The following is an 18085-nucleotide window of genomic DNA, read 5'->3' as shown; positions in this document are numbered from 1 at the left end:
GAAAGAGTGAATAGCTCCCCGTCTGTCTGAACTCTCCTGGGAGTACAATTTATGCTCCTCTCTTTTAAAGCACTGGCTACCGCTAAGATGTATTTATGAGCTCATTATTTTCATCCCACAGGGAAGGAATTATCTCTCTGACATCTTTTGTCTTGAGTAACTTCCCTAATACCATACCTGTTATATCAGCATGTTCACAATGGCATTTTTAGTGTTGTATATCCAAAGGCATTTTTGATAATGAAGTTTTATGGAAATTCAAATCTAGTTTTACTAGATTTTACTGAATAGAATAGGAATTTATTTCTTTACTGTGAGGGTGATGGAGCACTGGAACAGGCTGCCCAGAGAGGATGTGGAGTCCCCTTCTCTGGAGACCTTCAAAACCTGAGTGGGCGTGTTCCTGTGCAACCTGCCCTAGGTGATCCTACCTTGGCAGAAGGGTTGGACCAGATGATCTTCAGAGGTCCCTTCCAACCCCTACCATTCTGTGATTCTGTGATTTTGTGAATCCCATATTTGTCTGTCATTCTATGTTCCTCCTACTTCAATCTATCCATTTAACCTAGAAAGATGCTTAGTTGTATGAACTGCTATAATGGGTTTTATTTTAATATAAAATTCCTTGTTTTCACACACCATAATGCCAGTCAGTCCAGTCAATTTCCTGATTTATACCAATATAATTTAACGTGGAATCAAGACCATATGAAAAGAGTTTATTTTTTACACAGTTGCTAAATTTAAGATTTGCTACTGTGAGAATGGATTATAAATACCTATAAATGACTTCTTCAACAGCCCTTGATAATATTTTCACTGTCATTAGTGCATAGCTTGGAATCTTGAAACAAAACATTGAGATCCACTGAAGACAATACAGCCACCCTGGAAACTCTGTAATGAGACTAAATAAAATAACTGTATATCTGAGAGGATGTGACAGTATCTCATATAGATGAAGAGATGTATAGGTCCTACTAAAAGGTTATTCAAAGTTCAGAAAAGATAGGGAAGAAAAAGACGAAACCTATACTTTCAGAATGAGAATGATTTCCTAGGTAGGCTCAGGAAATTGCTATCTTAATATCACTGTCGTCCTATGAAAATATAATTTGCAGCATGGTTGCTAGTTTTTTGAAACTGTTAGTGGTTCTATGTCCATGAATCATTACCATTAAGTCAGGTGGCCAGAGGAAAGGAGGAAAAATGTATAGTATGTTATCTAGGGTAGAATTAAAGTTACAGCCTTCCAAATTCATGGTGCTACAAAGGATTAAGCACATATGTGAGGATGGGGGAGCTTTGGAGCGTTCTGGTCATAAATGTTGACCCATAAATGTTGACAAACAAAACGTTGTCTGTGCTGTTAAGCTAAAAATGTATGCACTAGAGTGTGGGCTGTACAGAGCCCATTTTCTAGAGTTTGGATCTGTTTCTGCCATTGTATTTATGTAAAACAGTCCCTTGAATGGTATAAATTGACAAAACACAGTTGCCCTTAAATGCAGCCACAAGAGAAGAGAAAGAGTACAGGGTGCTGCTTCTTCAGTGCAAGAAGCAAGCATTCTTCAAGTGGCTGATCTGTATTTCCAGACACAGAGCATTTTCATATCAAATAGGACTTGGTAGTAGTAGCACATGGAAAATAATCCATAGAAGAAAAGTCAATTCCTCGGTTTGTGTTCATGACAGAGAATCTTAGGGAGACTCCCACATAAGAGACTTTTGTTGCAAGAATTTCTTTGAGGAGCTTTCTCAAACTGAAAAGGCAGTAAAAGATGTTTTGGAACAACTTAATAAATTAATAATATCAATTAGAAGGACTAGACAGTATTCCTCACAGTCTTTGAAAAGAACTCAGATAGAAACTGCTAAACTGTCATGCGCAGCTTACAGCTTAAATCAGCCTCAGATCCAGAGAAAGGGAAGGCAGCTATACATACCCTGCCCTTACACCTTTCCCTTAGCGCACTTTCCCTAACCCACTTTAGTACCTTTTCCACTACTAGTAACTGGTGAAGTATTCTCTATTCTGAAGTATTCTCTATTCTGAAGTATTCAGCCATATTCTCATATAGCTGTATCATAACAAAAAATAAGCCTGGGGACATGGCACAGAATTACTTGTTGGGAGCAGGCCAGTGTGTGTGAACTGTACACTACATTATTAAAAAAAAAAAAAAGAAGTTGCACAGAAAACAGATTGCATAAATCTGGGTGTTTAAATACCTACAGTGAATCTGCCTCGCAGGGTCTTTTCATACTGGAAATTTCATTAATATAATTATATGGGTTATACTTGAGTGCGAATTTATATTACTGGAAGTCTACCACTATAAATTCCCATTTAGACCTTCTTTTCCTAGCGTAAGAATAACATTCCTTGTTTATTTTTATCCTGTTTTGAAAGCAGTTTAAGGTGTATTGGAAAAAAGCCCTGCTACAATTCCTATGCTAAAATGGGACCGTGCAGACAGGGTTAATATCATTAACAACATTGTTAATATCATTATGTTGATACTCTACAGTCTGTGTGGGCAACCGCAGCTCACATATAATGCCTTGTTCTACATGGCTCAAATGGTGTACTTCCCTCATTTTCAGTGATACTCATCGGCTCACAGAGTCACAGTTTGGTTCGTTACATTTTAGGATGCAAATACAGGATTCCCTGACTCACTTGCCTGGCTCACAGTAACACAAAGTTAATTCTGATGGATGGTAATTTTATAACTCTTCCTGAAAGGACATTGTAGGATCATGGTGACAACCAGGACTCGGAGAGTAAAACCTCAGGGTTTCTGGCCTGCAGTTGTTTTCTGGACTGTTCAGATTTTGTGACATCCAAAGCCTTGGATGTAAGTGGGCTCGACAGCTGTAATTTGCACATAAGAAACAACAAGACAAATTTCCTCTCAGTCATTTGAATTCCTGTATTTTTTTCTGTGCTATCCTATTAAAGTAATAGTTCCTCTCCTACAAGATTAGAGGGAATAGGCGAAGCTCTGCCATCCCTCTGATGTATTGCTACAGCTTCCAGTTAGCTGACATGTTGGAAATAGAAGCAAATGCTGGCTTAGTAGTGTCAGGGGCTGGCATCCCAGTGAATTCAGACTCGCTCCTCATTGTATTCTGCAATATATTTTCTTTTTAGCAAGGAGGACAGGCAAGATACATCTTCTACAGCAGCAAATAAATGTGAAGCCAAGAAAGGAGAAATTTGTTTAATCTTGGCCAAGAGACGCATCACCTATTTGATTCTGAACCTTCTCAGTTCCTGACATAGCTGAATAGTTGTCTTTTCCTCTGCAGCTTGGATGAATAATGCTGGGAAAAGAAAAGCTTGTCACAATATTCAATACTTGAAACAGACTTACATGTTCCCAAGACACAACATTTCCAGAGAAAAATGTGAAGCTTTGTTACCACTTTGGGTCTTTTTTTATGTTTCAGAAAGGAGGATAAAATCTATAGGATGCAGGTAATTTTAGGGAGCTTTTCATAGCCCCTGTATGCTTTCAATAGAGCACTAATGCACAAGGGGCCGTTTCTCTGCTCAGTTTGTGTGCTTGCAGAATAGTGTTACACGCAGCCACATTCCCATTCTCTCCAGGGTCATCCTGAGGGTGAAAAAAGATCCATTGCTATTTTTAAAACTACCCCAGTTTTACTTTATCTTTGCTTTTCATATTCAGATGTTTAATTACCAAGATCCATACTCTACTTTTTAGTTGCATTTGTAAAGAGAGAAGTCCAAATGATATAGTAAGTGGAGAAGGGGTGTAGCTAAAGTAGCTAAGTGGCACAGTTCACCCTCTTGTTATGAACTCATTAGAAACCCATGTTTAGGTTTACAGAAGTTACGGATGGTCAGGGACAGGATGGACCTGGAGTTAAAATATTATTTGTGTTCTACAGTAGTTCTTTGAAAAATGCATTGGATCGTTTTTGATGCTCTGAGTAACTCTGAGTAACTCTGAGTTAATTTGCCTGACAATGCCATTTCTGCATTTCTTTATCTGTATCCCAGTAAGATACCGTATCAGTATCTGTGTTGTCAGTGTGCTAAAGGCATCACCACACCTTTCACTGCTTTTGAGGTACATGCTGTCATCATTGTTAACAACTGAATGATACCCAGTAGCAGCTCTCCTTATGTGTACGACAAGTTAGCTGAGGCCTCATCACGTGTTCCTGAGTGGCAATCTGGGCTACCATTATGTGAAAATTAATCGGAAAGTTCACACTAAATTTCAGTTGTTTCCGCTTAACTGGCCAACTGTAGGTTTTTGGGTTTTTTGGGAGACTCTTACTTAACCCCAAATTGGCATGCTTTTGTATCGTCACTACTAGTAAAATTTCCAAGAGCAATTTAGTTGCCTACTTCAAGCTGCTTCCCAGGGAGACTTAGGATCAGCATGTTGTAGTCCCACTAGTTGTCAAGAGGAAGTTGAATACAAAACATAGTTAGTACTTTCAGGAGTTCCTGACATGTATCTGCATCTCTAGGCACTGAAATCCCACTGAAAATCTGTCTGTCCACTCCTGTCCGGTGTTCAGATAGGTCTTAATTATTTTCAAACTTACAGATTCAACGTTTAACACTCTGCAGATGTATTTGCTGTTTAATAATACGGATAAAAATTATTTTAACTTTCAACAGCGAAAACCAGCAAACAACAGATTCCACTTACTGCACAGACCACAAAGATACTGCCCATAATTCCTGAACAAGAGCGTTGTCCTGTGGGTGCATCAACTGTAGAAGGTAAGTAAACATCTTAGAACTCCAATTACTCTGTTTTGCCTCATATTTTTAGAATTAATAGTACACGATATCTGCTCAAAATAAGTTACTACTTCTTCTAGCCAAGTATATGAGATGACAGACTGGAAAATGTGTTCTATGAGAGCTAGGTGGCAAGGAAAAGAAGTCAGTTTTCCTTCTGCTACCAAAAGTCATCTATAAACTAATGTGTTAGCCTTTTAAACATTGTGTGTCCCTGAAGGCCCCAGTGCAAATTCTGACACTATTTTTCTGGTGTAGAATATCGTGTCCTGGACTTCAGCATTATGCTGGCATTTGTTTTTCACAAGGGCAGAGGAAAGAAGCAATTTGCAAATAATCTCTGAAGAGAATCACGTGTTTGAAATAAATAGTTTGCTGATCAAATTCCCCAAACAAAAAAAAATTCATCCTTCCGTCGTTATTATACCAGTTGGAAGGAGTGACAAGAAGCTGGTTTCAGCTTGGAACTAAAACTAGTCTCCCACTTCTAACTTTCTCCAGCTCTTGTATGCCAGTAATTGTTTCAGGAAGCCCAGATGTAAGTAAGCAAGCCTGAAGAGAAATATGCAGTAAGTGATACCTCTTCCTGGCAATACTTGTACTGCCTAGAAATGGAACAGATGCTACTTGAATAAGTAATACAGACTAATATATCAATTGCATAGACAAGGTAATGGCTACTTGCCCAGATTATATTACTGTTTATGGTGAATTTTTTAGGTTAAAAGCTTAAGAAGGTCCTTCTTTATTTAAATTGGATGGAGTTTTATTGGAAACTCAATATCATGTCATGCTGTCTTTTTAATGTGTTCAAAAAATTGATGCACTGAAGAGCAGTTTGATTTTTGTGCTTCATGTGGAACCATAAACAACGAAGTTGTATGTTGAAAGCAGAGCTAAAGAAGAAATTTTGAACAGCGTTGCTGACAAAAGATGAGGTACTGCCATAATAAATTAATAATTGAGCTAGATTATTTTTTGGCTTTTGAGAGAGACTACCTGGGTTACAGGACAGCGTCTTATAGTTGTTGAAAATACTGACCACTTTCTAAGTGATTCCCATCCATAGATCTTACCAGGATTTACAATGATGGAGAGTTGTCATTATTACTATTCTAAAATGAGGATATCAGGAGGCAGAGAAAGATAACACGACTTGGGATGTCCATGACATAGATGAGAGCAGTTCTCAGATCATCTGAGTTCAGCTGTTTGCCCTTTGGACATCATGAGCTCTTGCTGAGTGAGCAGCCCTTGTGCAAGAGGTCCCATCAGCCTTCCCATAGGCCAGCTTCTTCCTTTCCCCAGGGACTCCTCCCAACCACTTCAGTAACAAACCATTCCCTTTTCTGATACCTATCAAGTCTCTCCCAGGTAAGCCTTTGTCTTCCCATATCCCTGTCTGTCATGTGCTTGCCCACCTTAATTATTTCCTGTGAGAACATTTACTCTCAGGTTAAAAATGAGACATTTCTAAGATTGTAATAGGATGTGTCGCTAAAGGGGTGCTCATTAGTATCCAGTGCCTTCATTTATACAGTACTATGGCTGATGAGTAGCATGCATTGTCCTTTCAGGATGCTGGGTTCACCAAAACTCATCGTTTAGAAGCAGGAAAAAAATCACATCATGGCCCATTCCCTTGCAAATTTAACTTTTGTGTTACTAGAGGTGGGAGTTGGGATCAACCTGCTAGCACTCTTTTTGCTTTCATTACCTTAAGTGTTATGTATTAAAGGGTAGAAAGAAGAGATGGAACAACTTGGCAGATCTTTGGTTGCTCTGTGAGGCAATATATGAGATCTAGGACACTTTGGGATAAAGTTATCCCTTTCCTTAATCTCTGTGTCAGTGACTGAAAGAAAAAGATCAAGCATCTTGAGAAACCCCAAATACCTTGTTCCAGTGCTGCACTCTATAGAAGCAGGCTTGCTTTCCAGGTCGTAACGCAGTCTTCCTGCCCGAAGGACTGCTGGCAGTGACATGAAAGCTCATGTGGGATTAATGCCGAATACATGAAATTGTAATGTTACATGGCATTATATGGAAAGATTATTAAAGGATGTGGCTGGAGAGGCAAGAACTTAGATCTAGATCTTGCCTTTCATCATGTTAGGTCTTGAATAACATTTCTGAAAGGAATACTGTCCCAAAGCTGAATACTCTGTGAAAATAATGAAAGCACTTTCTGCTTTAATTTTGCTTCACTTCCTGCAAAGAAACACTTCCCCCTTCATCTGATAAGGTCAGATTCAACTCATTACTGCTTGTGTTCGTGGGTGGCTTAGTGGCTAACGACTCTGCAGTTACAGGAAAGCTTGCTACCTAGAAGTCCTCTTGGTTGCTTAGGCTGTGGGAGGAGATTGTGGTCTACTTTTCTCACGAGTGCTAGGGTTGCCTCTATGCAGTCTCTAGAGTGCTGCTAAAGGCTAGTTTGCTTAACAGGGAGGAGCTGGCTGCATTAGAAGTGCTGCACATGAACAGCTGAGTACTGAGACTGAAAACTGCCAAGATGATTAAATTCCCTGAATTGACAAAGACAGTTATAGATTCCATCAACTTGATAAAAGCTGTTGTTTCCCAAGAAGGAGGTGGGGTGGAGGTCAGAAGTGTGTACCAGGAGCTTCTTGATCAAAAAGCATCATCTTTGTATCACACTACCAGCTGCTCCCCTGAAGCACATGCATTGCAGGCCACCGATACAAGAGCCTCAAACAAGGAAGGGTTCTAGCCTGAGCTAGAAACCTGGAAGAGCTCCACTGGGGATAGTGCTTACGTCTGCCTTTCTCTGCTTCAAATCTGGCTTCAGTCCAGTTGGTAAGAGTTATCTCAATGCCTGCCCTGGATCAAACAGGCAAGATGAGGACAGGCAAACCACTTTTGGGTTATGCTTTTTCTCATTTCCAGCTAGCTGAAGCTGCCCTCTGAGAAAGCATTAACCACAGCACAGAGCATTTATTTGATTTCTGTGTAAGGAGGTTAGCTACACAGTAGTTGTGGTAGGTGTAAAAGCAGCTGTAAGGAGGAGGAAATGGAAAAGCAAGGCTCACTCTTATCACCATCATTATTGCTACTGAGCTGGACAACCGGCTGCTGGCCTCAGCAATGGCCCTTGACCCAACACATTGAAAGCTGAAAGGCTCAACAGCATTGGTTTTGGCCACAGGAATTTAGTAAGTTAAAAATCCAGATCAGACAGGAGAGCAAAGTATAAGGCATATTATTTGCTCATTGCTCCACTCTGCAACAGGGAGGTATCTGTCTTGCTAACAGATGGAGAGAGATCAATAATCAGTGGGACATTGCTACTTCCTGCTTAATTTCTCTTTTTATATCAGAAAAAGACATATTTCTTTTTATAAATGTCTTTTTGATGTCTTTATATTTAAGACAATACTGTTGATCGTAGAATGTAAGTATATTGATAAGCATAGGGCCACACATGTGCGTGGTCATGTTTACCAATATACTCATATCCTATGTGTGTGTATATCTATCTGTGTGTGCATTTGTGCGTGTGTGCACAGCCATACATGCACGTGCTCCATTACTTACTACTCATTGGTTACCACCACACTGACAGATAATAAAAAATGTACCAACTTCTGCACTCATACCTCTGCCAAAGGGGAATCTTTTCAGTGTAGGTCACTTCATGTGTCTGTGTATTTTCACAGTAACTATTATTATTACATTTGAGTGCTGAAGTTAAAAATCCTCCTCTGTTTCTGCCATCTTTCATCAAACCACCATATTAGCAACTACCCTGGAAAAAATGAATGAGCCAACCCTCTTAAGTGCTTTAAAACTGTCTTAAGACAGTCCTCTCTTTACATATGACAGCTGTAGATGTATTTACTTAGTGCTGTCAAAAGGTGACATTAATTACTGTAAATTTCAAGGCTGCTGGTTATTGAGATAGGAAGCATGAACATTTTATTTAGGATGAATATTTGCATTGAGAGACAATGCTGTTCAGGGGACAGCACACTAGAGTAAGGCTCTGGAGACTCAACTTTCTCTGCCTCTGCCAATGACACTTCATTACTAATTTGCACTGTGGTAATCAGTGTTTATCCTCAGCTAAGCAGAGATTGTGTAGTGCTTTTAACTTACAAAGCACTACTTGCATCAACTATCATTTTTAGCAGCTCTAAAATGCTGTGGGATGTATATCTGGGTCTGCTTTTTTTTCTTTCAAGTGAATACTGTCTTCTGTGACCGATGAAAAGACAGAAACAAGAAGTTGGACTGATAGAAAAAAATCTGGGAGAGCAGACCAGAAGGATAAATACTGAATTTATACATTGAAGTAAAGCTGCTAGCTCCCTTTACTTAAAAAAATGCAGCATGTGAAACCATAAGAGAACTAACATTTCTGAATGCACTTAATTTGATGGCCATTCTCTAAAAACAGTGGGGGCAAAGAATAATTGGAGTAAGAAATAAAAGTGGGCAAATAAGAGTCAAATCACCATGCCCATTAAAACACCTCTGTATATGGTGTACAGCCTATCTGGAGGCATTAGAGCATTCAGCAAGATGATTTTGCTGATGGTTAGCCCTAAAATCATTGTTACATAGGGAAGGTTTTGGCTAAACTTGCCCTTGGATGCATAAGAAAGCTTGTCTCAAGGAGCAACTTCCATCTGTGCCTGTGTCCTGCCCGTGTGGCAGTCCGTCTTTCCCCAGTGGCAGGGCCAGGCGGAGTCCGGGCAGCCTGGCTGTGCCGCTCTCGCTGGCCTCTTCTGTACCAAAGATGCACTTTCAGTCTTACAGTGATCAGGGCAGAATAAAAGTCACATGTGTGTAGCGTGAAGAGAGTTGTGAGCCCTCTCCCGCAGTACTCTGTCCTCTGCCTGTTTAAGGGGAAGCAGCATTGTGTTCTCTGAATCAAAAGGAGCATTAATGGATTTAATGAATGACTATGGACAGAACAGTCTTCTCTCTTCTTTGGGGAAATTAGAGACAGATACAGACCTGACAGTTCCTGGATGAAGTGCTGCCATTTTATGAGGAAAGAAAGAAGGAAAACTTACAGCCAACTGTTGTGGACATTTTTTTTTTTTTAAAAAAGTGTCCAGCGTCATGCTCTGACATGTTGTTGTACAGCCAACTGTTGTGGACATTTTTTTTTTTAAAAAAAGTGTCCAGTGTCATGCTCTGACATGTTGTTAGATCAAATTCACACAAATTGGTCACTATTACCCAAAACACTTTATTTACTGCATCAGTCTCTTTGACAGTCAATGTCCCAAGGACAAGATGAAACAATCTTCTTGTCCTGTCTCCCACTAATTCTCTTAATAAAACTGGTGGACGTGTCAAAGGCTGCATAAAAGCTAATGAAAGTTCCACATCAGCAATTGCCAACAATTTTTAGTACACTGCCTTTTGCCATCAGCACTTCCATCTCTCTTTGTAAAGATCTTTGAGATCACTGAACACGTGAGGTGCTTCACATGTCTTTTTCTTCCTGACTGACACTCTAGCTGTATATTTATAGAAGACAAGTTGGTGTCCTAGTGAATATAATTTAAGGCACAATCTTATCTTCAGGTGAAATGGATTATAAAACTGGAACGTAAGGTAGATGACAGGTAACTGACAGGGATGATGCACAGGGGAAGTGCGTATATGGCTAAAAAGGTGAAAACCTCTTTGACAGAAGTTGTAAAATAAAAGAAGTTGACAGGTCCCTTTCCTCTCTTACAATCTAAAAGCACGTGGATGAAACCTCCCATGTGGGGTGGTTGGCAGAAGAGATCAGTAAGTAACTAAGTGTATGAGAGGCTGATTCCTATCCAGCCACATTCGGAGTATCATCACTGCTGTCATTTTCTGAGGATACCCTCCCCTAGCAATTTAGAAATTTAATTGTGCAGAATGCAGTCCAATACCAGGAAAATTCAGTGCAGGTCCACCTGGGCTTTGGCTCAGGCCCCTGCTGCCTTCCTGAAGAGGTCTTTAAATGCCATCATTGCAGAGCTGAGTAGCACAAACAGAAAGGGCAGCTGAAAATACTCTTTGTCTGCTTTTCCTTATGTGATTGTGGCTTTTCAAAAATGTTTTCATATTTAACAGAATCCCTCTTTTGTCTGTCTTCAAGGAAGACACCCACACAAGCAACAGAAGATACAAATTATGCAGGGAATACAGTGAAATGCATAGTTTAAAACATTCTAGCAAAGGCACATACCAAGTGTACTCAGGAGCAAGAGAAAGGTTAGAGTTCCACTGTTTTTGTAAATCAGGCATATATTTGTAAAGAACAGTAGGTGTGATTTTAAATTGCTGGAATCCTTCCAATTATCTTTTTACACTTTTTCTGAAAGGCATCATTTCAGGGCTCAGAAGTGATAGATGTACCGTGGTTAAAGCATCATAAAATTGGGTGTGATGTTGCTGAAGGCAGAAGTTCATACTAGTGCTGACATACTGGCTTTGCCAGTTGGCTGTTTTTGTAAGACATCATTTTTTATGCTTTCATGAATTCCTGTAGATAACTATGAAAAAAGATTTATGCCCACATGCAGCTTTAAATTGTTTTCAGGACTGTATGCAGCTGCTCAATTACGTATTTATTTTTTAAATATTATGAAAGATAGTTCCTTCTCTGTTTCTGCTTCCATAATAGATTCAAGTCTTGATCATACATTAAAAGGGAAACTCCTCTCTGTACGAAAAGGCTGACAGGATCAGATTGCTGAGCACATTCCAGGGCACTTGGCACAATTACTGGGCTCTGCGTAACATGCATGCCAGGATGCGTTTCTCTCCAAAACAGACACAGAGGTTTTTGAAGGGAAGCGCTCCTGCTCGCTTGCAGAACTGGACTGTAATGAGCACTGTGCAGGCTGTTTAAACCCCCTGTTCCATTAGCCAGCATCAATTTTTGATGCACTGTATCCTTCCTACACTTGTCATTTTCTAGCTCACTTCAGCAGCTGCTGCCTCCAGTATGATTTCACAGCCAAAGAATCACTTCTTATCCCAGTCCTTATGATGTAAACGAAAAGGGAGACAGATGTTGTTATTGGGCCTGCAGCTATATGAAGTACCAGAACGGGTGACAAGCTACGTTGTCTTTTTTGCTCAGTGTGAGAGTAAGAAGTACAGGAATTCTGCGCTTCCCCCGCCTCCCTTCATCGCATTGTGTAGATCCCTAAAAAGAAAGGTGAGCTTGATTGGCATCTGGGCATTTTCTTATTTCAAGGTTCCTCATCACATGCTGCAGTCCAAATTTCAAGATTCTTACTGATGATTACTGTGGACTATTTATCACTTGGGAATGTAGAAGAAGCTGCTCTTCTTTCATTATTTCCACAGTGTAGGACGGGAAATGTAGTTGGGCACAGGTTTGCAAATTCTTCCATCCACTATTTTTCCCCACTAGTATAATTTAGCTTATTTTGTCTCAGCTGTGGCAAGACCTTGTTAATACCCCAGATTTACTTCTGAGCACTCTGCTGCAGGGGTAGTAGTTCATGAAGAGATGCCCAGGAGCTGACACAGAGCAAGAGATTCTGGAGTGGAGGCAGATACCACACAAAACTTCTCCCCTCATCTAGCTGCCAGGAGGGAAGATGAGAGTGAAGGTTGCTCTGTTACTTGAAGGAAAGAGATCAGTCACCACCTACCTTTAAAAGACAGTTCCAGACTGGACTCTGTAGATGGAGACACTGCAGAAAGCCAATTTAAGACACCTGAGAGACGTCCTTACTGGAGCACTTCAGCCAGGTGGATGTGGCGAATGCTTTCTCAGGGCAACTTTTGATTCTGCCTCCTCTGACGTTGCCAAGCTTCCCTGAAAATGAGTGAGGTCCACTCAGCTCCACTGAGTGTGTCTCACCCAGGTTCCTGTATCATACGCTCGTGGGGCAGGTACCTAAACCACCATTCTGTGGGCTGGTATCGTTCTTGGGTCTTTTGCCGCAGTCTGATGTGTATCGTCTATTTTGTCTGCCTCTTAGCTACAATGTTGTTTTCTTTTGTAACAAAGAGGAGAATTCACTACTGTGAAAGTCAAAAGAATGACATTTAAGATAAATTAGGAAAGACCTAATTAACCTCCTCTTTTTTGCCCAATACTGTTTTCTTTTGTTTCAGATGTCGCCATATGAGATGTCATTACTGTTGGATGAAACAAGACACATCATACACCACAGAAGCAAGCATCTCCATTTCCAGTTTGGGGAGCTATGTTATCTGTCTTCTCATGAGAATGCCCATGATGCATTTTAGCTGAGAATCTCCATTTTATCCATCACCAGAACTATTTGGTATTAAGAAAATATGAACGGTGGACAAACATGTTTTGCTGCAGAAACAACTTCAGTAGGAGAGTATGGATTTCACATGTATTTTCAGTTCATTCAAGATTTATACTTAATCAGATGGTTGTGAGAAAATCCTTGCAATAATTTCATTTTCTGTCGGAGAAGAAATTTATTTTATATTCTCCATAGGATAAGAAAGCCTGTTTGGAGAGAGAACTTATCCTCTACTTCCATGAAACAAGCAGTTTCCAGCCTAATTAATGCTTTAGGTTTAAAGCATTGCTTTAAAGACACTAAGATGCTTAAAAGATACAATTTCTGGCTCTTGAGGAAGGTGGCCAAAGGATCATAGGAGAGAGAATTCTGCAGTACATTGTAATTTCTGCAGTAAACCAGGAAGACCTTCATACATTCTGCAACATCTCAGTGGATAATAAAAAAATAGTAATTTGGCTTCAAACCACAATATTGTTATTACTGTTTTTTGATAAGTCATTAAGACACCAAATGGGTTTTGCACTTTTTGATAAATTACATTTGTACCTTTTGTACTAGCTTAGGGCATTAGTATTCAGACCCATCATCTCTTGGAACTGTTCCTTACTCCCCCTTTATTACTGCTCCTCTGAGTGTCATGGAGCTGTTTGGGCTGAGCAGGGTCCCAAACTCATTCAGTGCTCCCACGTGTTATTTGTGGGTACAATTCCACCATCAATTACGAGGCAGAGGCAGAAATTGCAGAGCCAGGACTTCAGACTCCCTTGCGCTAAATCCGTCAGGATGAACAGATTGTAAACTGCCCATTGCAAATATGATATGCAGCAATTTAGCATCATGTTAATACTTTATAACCTTCATCCCTTACGTTTATATAGCTTTTACCTCCTGAAGCTTTCCGAGATTGCTTCTCCAGTCATTATACTGCACCAAGCAGTTCAGATTTAATAGGAATAGCTGTGAGCATTAGCTTCTGAATGACTTGAGGCCATATGGAATTTTTTATATTTAGTTGGGTAAGTCTGAAGCATTTGTTTCTATTGTTTGTTACCATCTTATAAAAAAATCAGAAAAATACTGACTTTCCTGATTTGAGGGCTTTTCAGGCTTTATTGCTTATCTGTGGCAATAACTTAAAGCTTTTCAGAAATGGATTTTTTAATAGTCTATAAAATAAACTTCTCAATTTGTTTCTCAATTTTTTTTTTCCCTTCTTCCTATAGAACAACAACTTACAGGTGAAGAGATGCACCTGTCTCAAATCACTGCAGAATTGCTAAGGCCATTTTAGCCAGTGTTTAAATGCTTCACGTGGTGGCACAGCATTTAATGGGGCTTGTGGCCCCAATTTAATTTCCTTTCTCCTATAATTTAATTCCATTATTCTTCCTGCCTCTATCCTCCCTCTTTCCTTTCCCTTGGATGGCTAAACTGTGACTTACTATTTTACTACCCACAGTTATGCCACAGCTCTCTAAGTGTTTGGTTTTACTACACTGGAAGGTTCCATCTTCTGAGTTACCTTTAAAAATACCAAGAACAAGTAAACCCAAAAGGCTCTTAGCAGCTTTCAATCTCTGTTGAGTAGAGCTTACCTTGTCTCGCAAGTATGATCCAGTCTGTATGAAACAGTGGGAGAATGGGGAGGCAGTGGTAAGAATGGTAAGAAAAAAAGTGGTCCTAAGGTAATTCAGGTTGAAAGGGACCTCAGGTAGTCTCTGGTCCAACCTCCTTGCACTGGAGGAGGAAGGAGGGGACTAAAAAGCAACTGGTTTTCTGTCTTCTCATTTCCTCTGGAGATCCTCTTGGTTTCTCTCCTCCCATGTCCTCTAAGACAAGGATTAAACCCCTTGTCTTCATCTCTGGCTTTTCCAAAACTGAGCATGTGAGGAGAGAACGGGTGTCCTGGTGCAGCCTCTCACGCACAAGATGAGAGGCAGGAGGGAAGGACCTCAAGAGAGCAGGAGGGGGAAGGAGACATGCAGGCGGAGGAGAGTGGGGGCAACAGAACTGGTGGGGAAGGCAGAACCAACAGCGTGTAGAAACGTGCAAAATGGACACTGGCAAAACTGGTAAGGGAACTGGAGGAAAGGCACAGGGCACCTTGACTGCCAGCATCCTACAAGCTGCCGGTACGGTGTCTGAGATCAGCAAGGGCAGGAAGAGTAGGACTGCATGTTTACCAGTCTAGTAAATGGGCCAAGGCTTCTGAAGGTGTTTAAAAATGGACTGAATTACCCGATGTTCTGGCCTTCATTTAGGCAACACTGTCTGACTCCAGAACTGGCACCTTTTGTCAAACGCCTTTCAGCCTCAACCCTGTAGCGTGGAAGAGAAATAGCAGACATTTGTTTGAGTAATGTCTTGACGCCTTCCTCTTTACAGCAGCAGCAAATTCAGCTCACTAAGAATTACGAATAGTCCTTGCTGCAGTTTTTTTTTTAGACTCCTACCCATTATTGTAGTGTTGCATAAGAAATACTCTTCCACTCCTTGGGTAAAATGTTTGAAAGGCAGAGGGAATAGCTAGTACTCTGCTTTGTCTGTTAGAGCAGTTCCATGAAAGCGTGTACAGGGAAGCTGCGAAAAGGTCGAAGTGGGGCGACCAGGTCGGAGTTCTTAGCAGCGGCGTGCTCCGGGCTCTGCGTGTGCAGGCAACACAGGGAGAATGAGCACTGCAGACGCAGAGTGGTAACATTAGCCGTCGTCTTTCCTTCGAGCTCTTCCTCTTTGAACGTTCTTATCTGTGACTTCCTTCCTTCAAGTTAGCGTGGATTTTCGTTTTACTTCAGAAGTGCCGTTATTCCAGTTCTGCTGGAACTAATCAGGTGTCATCTCTTGTTTATTCTGAACAGTGCTGGAAAATTCTTTGAGAGCACCTTTTCTCTAATCCAACCTTGAAAATGGTTCCTATTTCCAGAGCACATCCTTTTTTTTTTTTCTTTGAAAATAATTTCCCCTCTCCCATCTTTTTAAGACAGCTCAGTTTTTGACATTTTATTTTCAGTTTTTAAATTCTAAAACTGCACGCCATAGCCAGTATTATGAATGCTGAAGCTGGAGTCAGAGCATGGAAAATGTGCAGCTCGCACACGAAAAGCAGCTTCAACAACAAAGGCTGACCTGAGACAGAAAAAAAGCATTTTAAGTCCAGAGGGCTTTCCAGTCAGACTGCAAGAATTTCAAAGTAGGTCAGACTGGCTGATGGTGTCACGTTAAGCCTTGCTCCGAGATGGTTTTAAAAAGAACTCAGGAAAAGTCCTTTTCTACTCTTTACATTCTTTTGAGACTAACAGAAAGGACAGGGCTGTCATTTGAAATAGAACTGGAATGTCTCAAAAGATAATCCTATGAGCTGGGTGAGTGCTTGTGTGATAACACTTCTGTGAATAAAAAAAAAAAAGGTGAAAATCTGCATTTGTCACTCAAAATACTGCAGCATTTCAGACTCATTAAACTCGTTATGAATCCTGACTGGTGGGTGACACGGGAAACGTCATTAAAAAGCATCTCAACTTGTAATGATTGTGATTTTGTATTGTATGATTGAGGCACATTCTAAAGGAAGGTATTAATGGCTTCAGTGGATGATCTAAGCAGCATGAAAAAAGTGGAAGAGACAGTTCTTTTGTTTAGCTGTCTCAAGCAATGGATGCTGGAGTGTAGAGGCAAATCATGGGGAAGAGATGTTTACACATGAATAGACTATACCCTAAAAAGCAGCAAACAACTTCCAGCTCGCTTTGTTTTGTTTGTTAAAAAAAAAAAAAAAAGTGAATACCTTTAATACACAAATACAGTGAATGACTTGTCTAATAGTTTACTTCTAGCTCATCCTTCAGCAATGACCTATAGTAGAGGATCATCTGCAACGTTGTACGTCATGCAGATGTTTTAAGTTTCATCTTGATAAATTTCTCCAACTCGGTGAGTGCAAAAGCCTGCCTCCTTTGTCTCTGCATAAAAAGCTGTGCCATGAAAAACAGATCTGCTCAAAAGAACAGGCAATTTTCACAACTGAGGTTATTTTTTAAATAAGTACTTAAAACCCAGTAGTTTGGCAAGTGCCAAGGCACACTCACTGTACTGACCTGGAAACAAGTGGTCATGAAGGAAAGAACACTCTCCCTTCAAAGTTCAAGGCAACATCTGTTTTTGTCAGACTCGGTAAAATCATGCTCGTTACTCCCAAGGTAAATCACAGACTCAGAAAGTGAAAGACTTCACTGAGTACATCTTCCCATCACATTATTCTTCTTCAAAACATACTTTTTAGTATACTGTCTCAGTTCAGTATCTCAAATTATTTATTTGACCGATGGAAAAATACAAACCAGTGTAAACAAAATATTTGGGTTACATCCACATAGTACTTTTCTACCGAAATATTATTTACCTAAAATTGACTTAAAGATAATAACATTCAGCTTACCTAGGACAAGATGATTGCATCTGAGATCAGATGGAGTATCCCTATGCTCATAGAATATATGAGCCTTATTTCCCTTCCTACGTTATATGGATGTAAATACTTTAAGTCCCCATATTATTTTTTATAGCTTCTTTTACTTTAGGGTAAGGTACTTTATTCAATACATACATAATTTAAGCAACACAGCGAAACCTCTAGTAAGGAGTATCTCAGACAAACAATCTTTGTCTTAAGAACGCCCTTCAACAATTTCAAACATTATCCCCTGAGGCTTCCAACACTATATTGTTCAGCCTCTGCTAAAAGGCATCATTATTAGTCAACACATTTTTCTGACAGGTTTAACGCTACATGTTCTGCACTGCATTTCAGAGAAAAAAAAAGATCCATATGAAAAAGTAACTAAATCCATTTATATCTGAAAATATAAACTTGGCATAGGAACAATACGAAACAGCTATTGCTATTTTCTATGATTCATTTGGCAGATGTTTACAGACACCTGATGCAGAGTTCTACTCCAATGTGGACAGAAAGGCTTCTTGATGAAAAATAATGATCAAATTAAAGTAAAAATAAATCCAG

At 40.0% G+C, this 18085-nt stretch overlaps 1 protein-coding gene across 1 annotated transcript in view; it reads left to right on the top strand.

Moving 5' to 3' along the window:
* The window catches only part of TMEM156 (transmembrane protein 156), a 27735-nt gene extending 11995 nt beyond the window's left edge, over positions 1 to 15740 (top strand). Inside the window, exons 6-7 of the mRNA XM_010285736.1 lie at positions 4667 to 4771; positions 15619 to 15740. Coding sequence (XP_010284038.1) covers positions 4667 to 4771; positions 15619 to 15740 — 227 coding nt within the window. The remainder of the gene's footprint in view (positions 1 to 4666; positions 4772 to 15618) is intronic.
* The last annotated feature ends 2345 nt before the right edge of the window (positions 15741 to 18085 follow it).

Source organism: Phaethon lepturus, unplaced genomic scaffold (assembly GCF_000687285.1).
Source record: "Phaethon lepturus isolate BGI_N335 unplaced genomic scaffold, ASM68728v1 scaffold1554, whole genome shotgun sequence".
Classification (NCBI taxonomy): Eukaryota; Metazoa; Chordata; class Aves; order Phaethontiformes; family Phaethontidae; genus Phaethon; species Phaethon lepturus.
This window is presented reverse-complemented; position numbering and strand designations above follow the sequence as displayed.